We start from the raw sequence: 17,009 nt of genomic DNA on the forward strand, positions 1-17,009 counted from the left end.
GAATGTGTGTTTTTGGCACAGAACCCTTACCATCTCCTGGTGGGTAATTGAAGGCTTCACTTAGCTAGAATCAAAGATTTTAAGTCAGGAAACATATAGGTTTAGCTGCTATAACAAAAGACCTCAAACTACAGTAACTATAAAAATAAGTTTATTTCTCTGGGGTAGGGGGAGAATCTGATCCATGTAGTCACTCAGGGATTCAGGTTCCTTTCCATTTCTTGACCGCACTCTCCTCTTGGGTCTGGCTGAAGCTGGATCACTCGATGTTCCAGCTCACAGGAAGGGAAGAGAATATGGAGGAGCCCCAACCAGTCCAGCTTTGGTACATGTCACCTCTCATGTTCCATTAGGAAGAACTCTGTGCATGGCCACACCTAGCAGCAAGGGAGGCTGGGAGTCCACCTAACTATTATGCTGTTACAGCAGCAGGACAGATTTGGGAAGGCGGCTGCTACTCTGGATTTTGTATATTTTCCTTTGCTCCCTCATCCATCCATATATTCCCTATATGGCCAGGCCCTTCTCTGTAGGGTCCTTCAATCTCAGCTCTTCTTGGCTGGGTGTCCTCAGGCAAGAGGCTTAGTCTTTCTAACCTGCAGTGTCTTCAGCTGTCAAAATGAGCACCCTTTTCCTAGGCTGAGGTCGGTTCAGGCCAGAAATGGGACCTAGGTGGGGGGCCCAAAAGGCCCAGCTCCTCAGGCGTGGGCAGGAAGTGTTTCTCATACCCAGAGTCAAGTTGGGAAGAAGCCTGGGGAGGCTCCATAACCTGTAGCGGCTCTGTGTCCTCTACTTCCAGGATGGGCAAGTCTCTGGGAGGCTGGGCTTGGGGCACCTCCTGGGAAGAGAAGAGGCTGAGATTCTAGCCTCCAGTCTCCCCCACACTGCTCCCACCTACTCCCCATGGTCCCAGCATCCCCCACCTCCCTGGAGGTTCCTGACAACCCATTCTTGCTCACCTCCATGTGTGGCTGGCTGGAATTGCTGTTGGCAGGATCGGGGACCTTCTCCCAGACCCAGCGGGGCAGTACCTTGTGCCACAGGTTGAGGCACCTGGCAAGTAGGTAAGAGGAAAGGGAATCCAGGTGGCCAGATATCCATGCCCAGGTTGCAGGGTCCAGGAATGTCACAGAGCCCTGGGGTGTCCCCTCATCCCAGACGCTCAGCTAATGACCAGCTGCCCTCCCCACCTGGGCAGAGACCTATGTGTCTGACAGCCTCACCTGCCAGGGGTGGCTAGTCTCACACCACAGCCTATCAGGAGCAGGACCCACAGGCAGATGACACCTGGCAGAATTTTCAACTTCAAGGTGTTATCTGAGGGAAAGGGATGGAAGAATAGTTGGACATGAGGAGGAAGGGGTCAGGTCAGGCTCACTGGTGGGTGGGACTTGGGTGAAGGCGGTGGATAAAAGGGCAGGGCTTATGAATGGGTAGGGGCTACGGTGGGGGAAGTTTTGGGGTGGGAGTGGGGCTTATGAATAGAGCTGCAGTGGGTGAGAAGTCAAGGGTGGGTGAAAGGGTCAGAGACACACATGGCCTGATAATCCACGGCAGTATTTAGCAGAATCAAAATATATCATCAATAATCACCCTCCCCAAGTGAAAAAGTTGCCCATTCACTGAAGCTCAAAGAATCATTCCACCCTTCAAATGGAGCAGGCCCCCTCCTATGGTAGTGTCGCCCCAGCCCCGCTACCTGGTAGATGAAGCCGGAGGCTAGGACCAGGTGGCCCCTGTCCTGCGATGGTGGACGCTGTCATCCATAACTCACAGGGACCCCAGGGAAGGTTGGGCAGGGTGATAGTCTGGGTGTTTCCACTCACTGAAGGACATAACCAGAGAGACTGGGAAGGCAGTCAGGTCCTACCTCAGGGTATTTGCATGTGCTTTCTCTCCATCTGTGACACTTTCCCAGATATGCACATATCTCCTTCAGGTCTTCACACAAATGTCACCTCAAGGAGGCTTTCCCTCAATCCATTACATATAAAAGCACACCTCCTTCACCACACATCTTGCCTGCTTTATTCTCTACATAGTACTTATTATCATATGACATACTTAGATATTATTTACTTTGTCTATGTGCGCCTATCCTCCATTAGAAAGTTAGCCCCATGAGGGCTGTTTTCCCAGCACCTGGATCAGCCTGGCACATAGAAAGTACTCCAAAATGATAAAGATTTGAATTAGCAAAATAAATGAGCATCACATCCCTCACCTGCACAGAACCCAATGTAGGGGAGACTCCCTAGGCCGAGGAAAGACATTTGGACCTTCCAGAATTATTTTTGTTTACTTTTTTACTGAATCACTCTTTTTTTTGTTTGTTTTTAAGCCGAAAGAGGAAGTAGCTTTTTGGTTTGTTATAGAATTAGAGGAGATATTAACATGGATCAGGATATATTGACGAAGAAAGATGTCCAAGCTAAGTCATCAGGTGAAAAAATGTTGCAAAACATCACAGCCATACAATTCATGAGCCAAACTATAGTCTATAACATGGTCCACTTTAAATAATAATACACACATATATATAGCTAATATTATATATAATTTTAAGCCTAATGGTCTATATATAGATGTTTGCAAGGTACAATCATAGCAAAGTGATTATATTAAAAAGTAGGCTTTATCAACTAGAGACAAATGTGAAACACTAATGTATTTAGGGGTGAAATGATACCTAAGGCTCTAGGGAAAAAAAAGCATGGAGGATAAACTGAAACAAGATTGGTGTCTATGGCCATGCCACCCTGAACGTGCCGGATCTTGTCTGCTCTCAGAAGCTAAGCAGGGTCAGGCCTGGTTAGTACTTGTATGGGAGACCACCTAGGAAGACCAGGTGCTGTAGGAGTGTAAAAAAAAAGATTGGCAAAATGCTGGTAATTGTTGAAGCTGGGTGGTGGACACGCAAGGTTATATTCTCCTTACTTTTGTATGTGCTTGATATTTTCTATAATAAAAATTTAAAATCTTCAGAAACACACAACTCCTATCTATTTTAACATACACATGGAAGAATCTAGAAGCTGTGCTGTCAGTAGTCCTTTAGTGTGTCAGCTTTCATAACAAGCAGAGATAATTTTTGTAATTAGAAAAAAAGGGTAATAAAGATTTTTTAAAAGGAATTTGTGCTCAGAGTTAAAATTTAGCCTATACCCAAAGGTATGAAAAAGAATGAAAAATTATACATAATCCTGCAATCCTACTGACACTGAGGAGAATTTATTTTCATATTTCTGCCTACATGTTGCTCATTTCTGGGTTTATTTTACAAAAATGGGACCAGCCCATAGAGTTTTGAGTCCTTTTATCTTTTTCATCTCATAAAATATGACAGGCATCTTCCAATGTCAATAAATATAGATTGGAGCGTTCATTTTTAATGGTCAAATGACAGTCCATTACATTGATAGCCACCAGGGTTATTGTCCACTAGGGAATTGATGACATCAGTTGTTTTCCCAGGGGTTGAGAGAGAACCAAAGGAGCCCATCTAAGGATAACCTGTGAGGTAGACTGATGGGTGGATCTTGTTGGTGCTGGGAGCAGGGGCAGGAAAGCTTACCATTCATGCAGACAGAAGGCCTGGTCCCACTCTGGGCACACAAGGTGTAGTGGGTGAGATGGCCCCGAAGTTGGTGCCTTGGGACTACTCCCCACGCTATGGCAGGAGTCCCTGGGGGGGCATCCTGGAGTCGCCAAAGCACTGGCCCTGCCAAAGGTGCTGGGGAGAAAGCCAGTGGGTCAAGGTCTGCCAGGCTTCCAGGACCCGCATTCCTCCAGCATCATGGCTTACCTAGTTCCTCTCTGAACCTCCAGACTGAGGGAGAAGAGTACAAGCCCCCAGGAGACACTGCCGTCACTGTGATTCGGTAGGGGACCCCTCCTTCGAAATTCCCTGGGAAGGGGAGGGGCAAAAACCGGTTAAGAGTTTGCTTTCACTCCCTTATTCATTGCCTATGTGGTAGGAGCCCTCATTTGGGTCCATAGAAGGACACACTGAAATCAAGATCTGGGTATAAGTCACTTATCTGCGCTCCCAAGTTCTTTACCCCAAGGAAAGACTCTTCAGTGTCAAGCTCCAGTCCAGGACTCATTGCTGGGCTCCAGACCTGAGCATTTGACAGTCCCCTGGGCAACTCCACTTGGATAAGCACCGCTGATGCAAACATATCGAATGGGTCCCAAAAATTCTGTTTCAAGACTCCCCAGTCAGAACCTGCCTACTTCTCTTTCCTCCTCGTTTCCAGCTGGATCCAGACCTCATCATCTCCCGCCTGAACCAGCAGCACAGTTCCTTCTCTCAGCCCCGCCACCACGCCTCTCTAACACAGCCTGTTTCCCCGCACACAGCAGCCAGAGGGCGCCTGTGAGCACCTGAGTCAGGGCACGTGCCGCCTCTGTTCAGAATCTTTTGTGGCTCCCATTTTATTCCGACAAAAGCCAGTCACCCCGCCCCCTCGACCCCCACTCCTATAGCCCACAAGGCCATGCACGCTCTGCTCTGTCTCGTTACCTCGCTGCGCTCACCTCCTCCAACTCTCCTCCTCACTCATTCCACTCCAGCTACACTGGCCTCCTTGGGGCCTCTAAGCATGAGGCACATTCTTGCCTCAGGGACTTTGGACTGTGTGTTTCTTCTTGCTTTTTCCCTCAGACATCCTCATGGCTCCTTTTCTCACCTCCATTAGGCCTTAGCTCAAATGGTACTTTCCCAGAGAGGCCTTTCCAACCTTTCTTTCTAAAATAGCTACTCTCCCTCCTGACCCTTACCCTGATTTATTTTGCCCCAGTTACATTACAGGTACCCTTGTTTTTGTTTCATTGGCCACCTGCCCCACCACAATGTTGGCTCGATGAGGGGAGGGATGTTGCGGAGGGAGAGTGGATTGATGGCTTAGGGACTGGCTTTAGGAGCCTGACTGTGTCATTTAAATCCTGGTTCTATCACCTACTCGCTGTGTGGCCTTGGCAAGGCCCTGGGCCTTTCTCTTCATCTGTAAATTAAGCATGATAATAGCAGAAAGAAGCTTCAATTATTTCATGCTATGGTAAATGCCAATAGATATCAGCTGCTATCACTACAGGGGCTAGAACACAGTGGGTAGTCAATGAATTAATGATATTTTAAGCAAAACACACTCTCCTGAAAACCCACTCATCGGCCTGCTCTCCAACATCTGGGATGGGAACCCAGGTATACCAGGGCCTCACCTGGCAACAGAGCACTGAGCTTCCCAGGGGGAAGTCGGACCCAATTGAGGTCCTCCGGGGGGTCCCCGTCTTGAGCCCAGTCCACTACGTGCTCCTGTGGCTCCCCGGACCCTTGTTGCCAAGTCACCAGCAGCTCTGTGCTCCCAGCAATGCTGCTGACCACCACGCCATGGGGGGCAGAGCCTGGACCTAGAGGGCAGGGAGGAGAAGTTTCAGCTGCCCATTCGAGATCTCCCCTCCTGAGCACTTCCAGGGCTCTAAGTGGAGGAAGTTCATAGCCTCTTACCCAAGCAGACCAAAGAAAGGTTGGTGAGAGGATCCCAGCTTGTGGCATTGACAGCAGACACGGCAGCCCACTCCACCTGGGTGGGGATGGAGGAACTACAGCAGGGAGTCTCCTCCAGAATCAGCTCCTGACCTTTAACCTGGAACCAGACTCTATAGCTCAGTTGCACGCAATGCCCCGGGGCCTGAAGGAGGAGGGGAAAATGGGGTTAATATCTCCCATTAGACAGAACCTTTGTGTGTCTCGGTGAGGTCACTTGACAAACAAGTTGGTGAAATATTTTTGTTGGCTCCACTTTACAGACGAGGAAATTAAGTCTCAGAGGGGCTCAGCAGCAGAGGTGGAATTAGAATATAGTTCCAGGGCCTGGACTAGGGTCAGACAAGTGAGGCGCCCACCTTGGGTGCAAAATTTAAGGGGAAGGATACCAAACACCCAGTAATCAAGATAAATTATATCTTAATCGATTACACTTAATGCGAAAAAGCCCACAACAAACAAAATATAAAGACTTTAGGTAAAGGCATGATTTCCTGCACATCATGTACAGCCCTGCCTTACATGCCTCACCCTAGTCTGTGTCCTGTGTCATTCTTAGGGATTTTGGAATTCCCACCGTTGTATAGAGAAATAGTTACATGTAGCAAAGAGGATGATATCCTCTTTGGGATATTTGGGAAGATCGGCGGGAATTTTTGGTTGCTTTGATGATTGGTATTTGATGGGCAAGAGTCAGGGATATGACATTGTCCTAGAAACAAAAAACTGTTCCATGACCCTTATGATTTTTGAATGTCATCCACACTGAAAACTTTTGAAGATGAAAAACCTGTCTAATTATTTTAATTGATCCTAGAACAAAAGAAAATGATTTGGGGATCTAGTTTTAATATTCACTGAATAAATATTCAGAACATATGAGGACTTTCTAGGTAGTTTTAATCATCAGTTCCTAGCACAATCTGTGTTTTGATCAGAGAATGTTTTAATATGCCCTGCCACTCACTCCTTTGAAGTTCCTAAAAACTAGTTCTGTGGCCTGGCATGTGGTTGACTTTGGTAAATGTTCTGTTTGTGTGTAGATAGAATGCATGTTCTGATGTTTCTTATGTGAGTTCATTAGTCCATTGGGTAGTTTGTTAATCACATGTTCAGATATTCTAGATCTTGACTTGTTTTACATCTGTTTACTATGAAATTATTGAGAGTGGAGTATTAAAATCTCCCACAACAGTTGTGGTTTCATATATTTCTCTTTGTAGTTCTGTCAATTTTTGCTTTATACATTTTAAAGTCATGTTATTAGGTACATACAGATTTAGTACTCTTGAATCATCCTGGTGAACAAACTTTTTTTGCCCTTACATAGAACCATATTTCCCCTTTATTTCCTATTGACTGTTACTATTAGAACATTATATTATATATTTTTAAAGTATGTATATACATGGGTTATATTATCTAGGTATTTAATTTCGGTATAGTAAAAGGGTATTACAAAGTATGTGTTATGTAATAGAGGCACTGAGGCTAGTATTGCTATTTGAAAGCCAGTGAATCTCAGCTCTGCCACTTACTAGTTGTGTCGTTCAGGGCAACCTCTCTGTCTCATTTTTTCTCATCTGTAAGGTTAGTTTATATAAATAAATGTGTAGGCTAGGACCTGGCACATAGTAAGAGCTCCATAAATGTTGTGTAATGATTAAAATCAATGATGTTAGGTTGTGTGGCTCAAGAAGGTATTGCTTCGTTCCTTGATGAATGTTTCTGTGAGCCAGTGTCTAGCAATTCCTGGAACACAGTAGGTAGTCAACAGATTTGGATTGATGAGGACTGTTACACCCTTATCTGTCATCTCATAAAGTCCTTTTGATATTAGCGTCTGAGCCCTCAGCATACTGTGCTATATTTTGTGGAGCTGAGCCTAGTCTTGCTCCTAAACCTTTGCACCTGCTGTCCCCCCTGCCTGCAACACCTGCATCCATCTTCATGTCTCAGCTCAGATCTCACAGAAGTAGCTGACATTCACGGAGGCTTGCTGTGTGCCCAGCCCTGTGCCAGGACGTCTCTGAGCATTCCCCTCCTTTAAGCCTTGAAACAATCTCAAGAGGGCCACACATAACCTCTGTTTTGTTTATATCATTGTTATTTGGGGGTTTCCTGACACGTGCAGAGAAATATAACTGGTATCCACAGCTCACCTTCCACAGAAGCAGGGATTTCTGTCCACCTTGGGTCCCACAGGGGTTCCCTGATATCCATACATCTTTTGGAGCTGGCAAGCATGAGGAAAAGGACACAAATAAGAGGCATGACTAGACAGACTTCCAGGAGGGGGATGAAGGTGCAGGGATAAATCAGGAGATCCTTACCAGAAGGCAGTGTCTGGAAGGATAGAATGGGGCTCCACTCGCCCCACAGATCCTCTTCTTCCTCCATTCGGCAGCGGCCAGACACTTCGTAACCAGTGGCTAGCTCCAGGCCCTGGATTTCAACAGGGTTCAGGGGTTTAGACTCCAGTTCTGGTTCCAGCTGTGGGAGAGACAGGAGAGAGCAATGAAGCCAAAGGCTGAGTCCACAGTACTTGACCTTATATGTCAGCAGGGTGGCCAACTGTCCTGCTTTGCCCAGGACTGAGGGGTTTCTCAGGATATGGGACTCTTGTTTTTAAAATTGAAACAATTCAAAGTAAAAAGAAACAAGCTGGCCACCCTCTGTGCCAGGTATAGTAGGTGACAAATGCTAGTATTATCCTCATTTTTCAGATGAGGAAAACAGGTCCAGGGAGAGGAAGTGACTTTCCCAAGGTCACAGAGCTGGTGAATGCTGGAGCTGAGATTTATACCCAGGCACTCATATTCCAAAGTCTGCATCTCAGCATTGCTCTGAATTGCATGGATAATCACAATGACAACAACTCTGCTCCATATTGTGGTATTTTGCATCAAATGCTGTGGCTAAGACACTTAGTAATCCCCAATATCCATTCTCTCCTTCTTCCTTTGGAAATAGAACCTCTGAGTATCAGCTGGGAGCATGGCTATGAAGAATGAAGACTACATTTCCCAGCCTCCTTTGCAGTGAGATGAGACCATGTAACTATATTCTGACCAATGAGATATGAATGGAAATGATATATGCAATTTCCAGGGTGTGCTCTTAGAGTGCGTGGGCAGGTCCCCCACCTCCTTCTGGGTTCCTATTACCCTGGGGTTGTGGTCCACTTTCTTTTTGTGTGAGCTTGGGAAAGTTATTATTTTCACATCCATAGTCTCTGAGGTTCAACTTCCCCAACTTTAAAATAGAGATCTTTAAAGCATCTGCTATGTAGAGACGTCATGGGAAGGCACTCATCAAAATAATCCCTGGTGATTGTTTAGCCTAGAACCTGGTGCATGGCCGGTCTCAGAAATGTCAGCTGCTTTTATTAATTCCTTTTTTTTTCACACTGTACAGCCCCCTTCAGTGCTCATAGCCCACAGGTAAGGAACTAGGCAATGGTTCACGGCCATAGGTTGCTCTGGCATGGATCCACTATGAGAGACCCACAGAGAAGGGCCCACCAAAAATCCATTACCATGCCTGTATTAATTCTTTTTGAGTGTTAGTACTGAGAACCAGGCCCTGGTCCTCATTGATAAAATGAAGCTCTCTGAGTGCTGTTATTCTTATTTTAAGGTTAACGTAAGCTCTTTGAAGACTTTTATTCATTCACAAAAAAATGTTACAGTAAGTTTGTTATTTCTCAAAAATTCCAAATGGAGAGTTTCAGTCAAGGTAGCAGAACAGGTAAACACTATGCTCACCTCCTCTCACAACCACATCGAAATTACAACTAAACTACAGAACAAGTATATTGAGAATCACCTGTTTCTAGCTGAACAGAAGTTCTACAACTGGGGACATAGAGAAGAGGCCACCTTGAGACTGGTAGGAGGGGCGGAGACAGAAAATAGGGTGTTCCCACACCTAGGTGTGGTGGTGGAGGGATATCTCAGCTCCAGAGGTCCTCAGAAGAGCAAGGTGTCCCGGCCCCATACCAGGCTCCCCAGCCCAGGGTTCCAATGCCAGGGAGAGAAGTCCCCAAAAATTCTGGTTGTAAAAACCAGCAGAGTTTTTGGCTGAGTGAGATGGAGGGTGGCTGAAGTCACAGACATTCCTCTTAACCCACTTCTGTTTGCCCTAAGAATACTCGCTGGCAGCACTTGTGGCTACAGCAGTTATCCCAAGATAAATCACAGATTATAGTCCTAACCTTATCCCAAAGTTTGCCACGAAATAGCTTGCTTTTATTATTATTTTCACATCCATAGTCTTTGAAAACAAATGACATAATTCTATTTATAGCATTACGTTTTTAGTAGTGGTATTTCGATTTACAAAGTACAGTAATACTCAATCACTGAAAATGTCAAATCCTAGAAAACGTCTCATTCCTGCATGTGATGTTAAATGTTGGCAGCAAGCCGCACTTTTTTTTTCTAAGCTGGAAAAGAGTAAAGGGGCCTGCGCTCAGACTTACTCATTGATACTTACTTGCTCTGAGCTTCATGATAGGGCGGCAATTCTAAAAGCAACAGGATTGTCCCAGAAAAGCATGAGAAGAAACTGAATTGTCTGGCCTCAGGGTGAGGGTTGGAGAGGCAGCTCTCTCCCAGACAGAAGTGCTGGCAGAATCCACTGTCTGTTGAGCCTTCTCCTCACTCATGTGCAGATGCAGGTGGCTGCCATATCTGAGTCTCCATCAGCCTGACTAACACCGTTCACCCTACCGTGGTGATTTCTAGAGACCCTTCCCCTTCCAACTTGTAGATCCACCCAAACCACTTCCAGTGGCTTTTCCATACCAAATGCCTGTTTTGACTCATGCTGTGGACTCTCTTAAAATTTCTCAAAGGTTCACAAACTCCAAGCAAGTAGCATCTGGCCTTGGCCTGACCCATACCTCTTGCTGAGCAGCCCAAGCCTGGCACTAGCATGAGCCAGCCTCAGTTCACAGCCTGGCCTCTCAAGGCAACTTTAAGCCCAGCCCAGGTGGTGGCCATATATGGATTGCATGGCGAATCTTGATTGCCTGATAGCCCCAGGAGGGCACAGGCTGCAGCTAAACTTGGCCCACTTTAGAGCCTCTACCAGGAGGACCCAGGGCCAGCATGCCAAGTGGCTGGCTTCTGACTGAGCCAGAGCACCATCTAGGGCTGCACCAAGAATGACACACCTAAAGGGCAAATTTGGAAGGCACCAGAGACCTGCTAAAATGAATCATGCTCTGTAGGGTCAGCCCCTCTCAGGCCATTCCTCATAACCTCACAGCCAGTGGGTCAATCCCTCCCATGGATGTGGAAACAGCAGCCAAGGCTCAACTATGACAGGAAAGCACTCACAAGCCATACAGGGACACCCCTGGAGCACCTGGCTCAGGTAACTAGGGAAGACTGTGCTTTGGGCCCCACAGGACAGCTACTATATAAGGCCACTCTCCTAAGACCAGGAGACATAGAAGCACTACCTAATAATATAGAAACAAACACAGGGAGGTAGCCAAAATGGAGAGACAAAGAAACACATCCCAAATGGAAGAACAGACTAAAGTGCCAGAAAAAGAACTAAACAAAATGGAGACAAGCAATCTACCTGACGCAGAGTTCAAAACACTGATTATAAGGCTGCTCAATGAACTTAGGGCAAAAGCAGATGATCTTTAACAAAGAGATAGAGAACATAAAAAAGAACCAGTCATAAATGAATAATACAATAACTAAAAGGAAGAATACATTAGAGGGACTCAACAGTAGATTAGATGAAGCAGGGGATCGAATCAACAATTTAGAAGATAAGGTAGCAGAAAACTGCCAGTCAGAACAGCAATAAAAAAAAAATGCAAAAAAATGAGGATAGTTTAAGGGGCCTCTAGGATGACTTCAAGCATACCAACAGCACATCACAGGGGTACCAGGAGGAGGAGAAAGTGAGCAAGGAATTGAAAACCTATTTGAAGAAATAATGATAGGAAACTTCCCTAACCTGGTGAAGGAACTAGATATACAAGTCCAGGAAGCCTATAGAGTACCAAACAAGACGCATCCAAAGAGGTGCACACCAAGACACAAAAAGTTAAAGATAAAGAGAGAATCTTAAAAGCAGCAAAAAGAAAGCAGTTAGTTACTTACAAGAGAGCTCCCATAAGACTGTCAGCTGATTTCTTAACAGAAACTTTGCAGGCCAGAAGGGATGGATTGGCAAGAAATATTTGAAGTGATGAAAAAGAAAGGACCTACAATCAAGATTACTCTACCCAACAAAGCTATCATTTAGAATCAAAGGATAGATAAAGAGCTTACCAGATAAGAAAAAGCTAAAGAAGTTCATCAATACCAAACCAGTATTACAAGAAATATTAGAGAAACTTCTTTAAGAAGAATTTTTTAAAAAGACAAAAAATGTGAATACTAAAATGGCAATAACTACACATCTATCAACAACTACTTTATTTATTTTTATCTTTATTTTTTCCTTATTTATTTATTTATTTATTTGATTTTTTTTGCCTACGGCACCAAGTCTTCCTAGGTGGTCTCCCATCCAAGTACTAACCAGGCCTGACCCTGCTTAGCTTCCAAGATTAGATGGGATCATGTTTGTTCAGGGTGGCATGGCTGATCAACAACTACTTTAAATATAAGTGGACTAAATGCTCCAATCAAAAGACAGGATATAAAAAATAAAAGATAGGATGGTTGACAGGATAAGAAAACAAGACCCTTAAATATGTTGCCCACAAGAGACACTTCGGATCAAAAGACACACACAGACTGTGCATGAGAAGATGGAAAAAGATATTTAATGAAAACAGAAATGAAGATAAAAAGGCTGAGGTGGCAATATTTATATCAGACAAAGTAGACTTTAAAACAAAGACTAGAACAAGAGACAAAGAAAGACCAGTAATCTCACTTTTGGGTATTTATCTGAAGAAACCCAAAACATTACTTCAAAGGGATGTGTGAATCCTTGTGTTCAGTACAGTATTATTTACAAGAGCCAAGTTATGGAGGCAACCTGGGTATCTATCAGTGGAAATGGATAAAGAAGAGGTGGTATACATATACAGTGGGATATTACTCAGCCATAAAAATAGAATGAAACTGTGCCAGCCACAACAACATGAATGGACCTAGAGGGTACTGTGCTAAGACAGAGAAAGTCAAATGCCATATGATTTCACTTATGTGTAGAATCTAAAAAATAAAATAAAACAGAAACAAATTCATAGATATAGAGAATATTTTGATGTTTGCCAGATGGGAGGGAGTTGAGTGGGGGGGGGGCTGGTGTAAAAGGGGAAGGGATTAAGAAGTATAAATTGGTAGTTACAAAAGAGTCATGGGGATGTAAAGTATAGCATAAGTCGATATTATAATAACTACGTATGGTGTCAGATATATACTAGATTTATCAAGGTGATCACTTCATATAAGTTATATAAATGCCTAATCACTACATTGTACACCTGAAACTGATATAATAATGTATGGTTGCTGTAATTGAAAAATTAAAAAATTATTTTAAAAAATTCCAAGTGGAATTTGGATTGGGACTGCATGGAATTTATAGATTTGGTGGGGACAATTTTTAGTTGAAGAATATGTATACAGACCTTTTATGTAGGATGCAGACAGACCCCAGGGACAAGTGAGGAATGCACTCTAGGCTGGGTCTCTGCTTTGGGGATGATGCCTGGAATAGGGCTGCGGGACCCCTGACACTCACCAGGGTCCAGGCCATCTCCTGACATCTTCGGTAGCGAAACTGGCAGACCAGAACTTTATGGTGTGGCCACCCAGGTGGGGACCATTGGACAATAGCTTCTAGGGGATCATCCTCTGAAAAGTCCACATCAGGGTCCAGTCGGGGGGCTTCCGGCTTCACTGAGGAATAGGAGGCCAGGGTGCATTGAGTTGGGTCCTCCAGGACCACCCATCCCCAACATAGCACCACCCCCCTCCTGCCTGTTACTTTGGGTCTCCAGGTTCACGAAGACTGGGGTCCAGAGAGGCCGGCCTGCTTTGGTGCCCCAGACAAGGAGTTCATCAGATGTGGTTAACTGTTCCCGTGGGATGGTCACCCAGCTCTGCCCATTGGGCACTTCCACAGTCCAGGTTCTGTTGGAATGACTGTGAGGAGAGATGTGGGGATTGGAGGACTGTGTACATAGGATTGGGCCCAAGGCATATCAGCTGCTCTGCCAGGGTTCAGATCTCAGCTTTGCTATTTTAGAGTTGTGTGACCTTGAGCAAGCAACTTAGCTTCTCTGTGCCTGTTTCCTCTTCTACAAAACTAGGGCAATAAAAGTACTGCCGAAAGGGCTCAATAGGGGAGGAGAATCAATGAGATCATCAATGGAACAAATTTAGCACACTGTTGAGTGCACAATATATGTTATATGAGCATTGGTTATTATTGAGTGCCTACTATATACACACAATTATACATCTATGCAACTATTCAGTCAGCAAATATATATTGTGCTAGGCCCAGTTGTAGAAACTAAGAATAGGACTATGACCAAAGCAGGCAAGAACCAGCTCTCTGGAGCTGATGTTCTAGTGGGGGAGGCAGATGAGAAACATAAATATGTAACTGATGGAGCTATAAACTATACAAAGAACAATCAAGCAGGGTAAAGAGTATGCAGTGTGATAATGGAGTGAGGAGTGACTGTGCTATTTCAGGGAGGGTGGTCAGGGAAGATCTCTCAGGCGAGGAGACATTGGAATAGAGGCCTGAAGGATGTGTGGGTGGAACCATGCAGTACCGGGGGAAGAGCATTTTAGGAACAGACGAGCCATGACCCTAGAGTCAACTACCTGTGTTTGAGGAAGGGTGAGGAAGAGGGGGCCTGTGTGTCTGGAGTGGAATGAGTGAGGGGGAGAGTGGGAGGAGGTGAGGGCAGGGAGGTGATGGGTTGTAATGGGTCACTGGGAGGACTGGCTTTTCCCCTGGGTAAGGTAAGAGCCCTACAGGGCTGTGAGCTGAGGAACGATGTGCCCCGACTCAGATGTTCACAGGTGCCTTCTGGATGCTGTGGAGAAGACACTGTGAGGTTATGGGTCAGAAACAGAGCCCAGGATGGAGGTGACTGCACCGTCCAGACCAGAGTGGGTGCTGAGGAAGTGGGGAGTGCCAGATTCTGGATAACAATGAAGGTGGGGTTGGCAAGGCTTGTTGGTGGATCAGATGTGGGTGAGAGACAGAGTTGCTGAGGAAGTTCCCAAGGATTGGATTTCAAAGGTTCTCAACAAGGCCTTCATAAAACAACAACAACAATAACAACAAAAATACAGGTATTAGTGAAGATGCTGAGAAATTAGAGCCCTCATACATTGCCAGTGGGAAGGTAAAAGAATGGAGCTGCTGGGAAATTTGGCAGTTCCTCAAAAAGTTAAACACAGAATTGCCATAAGACCCAGCAATTCCATTCCTAGGCATCTACACAAGAGAAATGGAAACGAGGACTTAACACCCTGTACACATACGTTCATAGCAGCCCTAGTCACAATCGCCAAAATGTGGAAACAACCGAAATGTCCAACAAAGGAGGGATGGACGAACAACGGAATATCACTCAACTATAAAGAAGAATGAAGTTCTGATACGTGCTACAACACGGATGAAAATTACGCTTAGACAAAGGAGGCAGACACAAAAGGCACACTGTGTATGATTCCAATGATATAAAATGTCTAAAACAGGCAAAGCCATAGAGACAGAAAGCAGGATTGGTGAGTGCCAGGAGCTGGGGGAGGAGGATTGGGGAGTGACTGCTAACGGGGACAGAACTTCCTTGTGGGGTGGTGGAAATGTTTTGGAACTAGATAGAGATAGTGGTTGCACGACATTGTGAACATGCTAAAGCCATTTTTAAATGGTGAATTTTATGGTATGTGAATTTTACCTCATTAGCGAAAAGGGGAACCTTCTCTGACTCCCCCACTCTCTACCAATTAAAACTAGGCCCCCCTCTGGTGATGGTTGCACACCATTGTGAATGTACTTAATGCCATTGACCTGCACACTTAAAAATGAGAAAAAAAATGGCAAATTTTATCTGTACTTTACCACTATTAAAATAAAAAAGCCAGTACCCCACCCTGGTTCCCACCTTTCAATGAACTTTATTACTTCTTATCAGCCAAATTTTAAATTAATTTGAGTTTCCAGGTATGATTCGTCATGAAGGAACACCAGTTGCCCGTTGGACTGTGGACCCACGACGGCCAGTCTGTCTATTTCACTGCTGGATCTCCAGCACCAGACTGAATAATCTTTTCATATGCACAGAGTGGTTAAGCTACTTGCCTAAGGCCACACAGCAATAAAAACAGTTCCTAATTATTAAGCATTTTCTCTTTGCAAAGTGCCTCACTCGTTAGATCCTCAGAATCAACACTGGGAGGCAGGTTTTATTTCTTACCACCATTTGATAGAGGAGCAAAGGAGTCTCAGAAAGGGAAAGGGACTGACTGGTCCAGGGTCAGGCAGTAAGGAAGACGCTAACATGGAATTATCCAAGGGCTTGAGAGTTGGAGAAGGACTGGGGGCAGGACTCTTGGGACCTCTCCACCAGCAAAGGCTGGACATGAGTGGCCACCCCTCCAAAGCCTGTTTTCCGAAGCCATCCCATTGTACTCACTACTTCAGGCTCTGAAGATGCAGCGTGGAGGGTGCTCCCAGGTCCCTAACAGGCTCCCACGAGCAGTTCAAGTCGCCCAAGGGTCCAACTCCATAGCACTGCAGGGGCCCAGGGCTGCCTGGAGAGGGAGGCGGAAGGGTCCCAGGGAAGGGGGTCAATTCTCCCAGCTGCCTGCACAGCCCAGAACCTGAATCTACCCCAACTCTTCACAGTCTTGTAGGGAGATCGGGGTCCCTTACGGAAGTGAACAGTAGGAAGGGGACGCTGGGCACCCCTACCCAGGCTTTAGACATAACTCCTCCCTTCCCTCTGGCAGCCACATCCTGTTACCACCCCAAGAACCCCCGCTCCCACCCGTCCCCGCAATTCTGGCTTCCATCCTTTGCTGCACATTTCCCATTGCTTTCTTCGCTCTATCCCTGCCTCGGGAGGAGCAGAATGGCATCTGGACCTCTGTTATTCATTCCTCGAACTTGGGTTCGCTCTGGAGGATTTGCGTTTTAAGCGTGAGCGCGCGGTAGAGCGCCGGACACAAGTTAGCCCCAGAACTTACCCTGAGGACGTGTCCCGTGGAACAGCAGAACCAGGAGAGGCAGCAGCGCCAGCTTGGGCCTTGGCCAGGGCCGGCAGGGGGCGGCCCGGGTCTCCCGCATGGCGCCCCAGCACCCCCTGTCCGGCCTGGCCCTGCCCCGCCCGGGCGGCCGCGCCGCGCGCCTTGCTCTCGGATTTCAGCACCCAAGCAGCGACGGGAAGCCGAGTCACCCCTCCCAGCCGCCTCCGCACCTAGCGCCTGGGTCCCCGCCCCTT

At 46.0% G+C, this 17,009-nt stretch overlaps 1 protein-coding gene, 1 non-coding gene and 1 pseudogene across 4 annotated transcripts; 1 reads left to right on the plus strand and 2 right to left on the minus strand.

The window, feature by feature from the left end:
* Positions 1-129: 129 nt before the first annotated feature.
* Positions 130-16,953, minus strand: IL27RA (interleukin 27 receptor subunit alpha). 3 transcript variants are annotated; one of them, XM_016162158.2, is made up of 14 exons: positions 16,756-16,948; positions 16,203-16,320; positions 13,526-13,683; positions 13,280-13,437; positions 7,882-8,041; positions 7,711-7,784; positions 5,510-5,693; positions 5,224-5,412; positions 3,806-3,907; positions 3,575-3,733; positions 1,700-1,825; positions 1,224-1,317; positions 960-1,053; positions 130-838 (listed from the first exon to the last, which is right to left on the minus strand). In XM_016162158.2, the coding sequence occupies exons 1-14, from the start codon at positions 16,853-16,855 to the stop codon at positions 635-637; spliced, it is 1,920 nt and encodes a 639-aa protein (XP_016017644.2). In that variant the 5' UTR covers positions 16,856-16,948; the 3' UTR covers positions 130-634. The 3 variants fall into 3 exon arrangements, with proteins under 3 accessions (XP_016017644.2, XP_016017645.2, XP_016017646.2); XM_016162159.2 differs by lacking the exon at positions 1,700-1,825 and having other exon boundaries at positions 16,756-16,953; XM_016162160.2 differs by lacking the exons at positions 13,526-13,683; positions 16,756-16,948 and having other exon boundaries at positions 16,203-16,311.
* On the plus strand, positions 2,742-2,860 carry LOC118612645 (annotated as a pseudogene).
* On the minus strand, positions 8,956-9,091 carry LOC118612515. Its single transcript, XR_004955045.1, has one exon. It is a non-coding gene; the product is annotated as a small nucleolar RNA SNORA42/SNORA80 family (small nucleolar RNA).
* Positions 16,954-17,009: the final 56 nt, after the last annotated feature.

The sequence above is a fragment of the Rousettus aegyptiacus genome, unplaced genomic scaffold, assembly GCF_014176215.1.
Source record: "Rousettus aegyptiacus isolate mRouAeg1 unplaced genomic scaffold, mRouAeg1.p scaffold_m13_p_16, whole genome shotgun sequence".
Classification (NCBI taxonomy): Eukaryota; Metazoa; Chordata; class Mammalia; order Chiroptera; family Pteropodidae; genus Rousettus; species Rousettus aegyptiacus.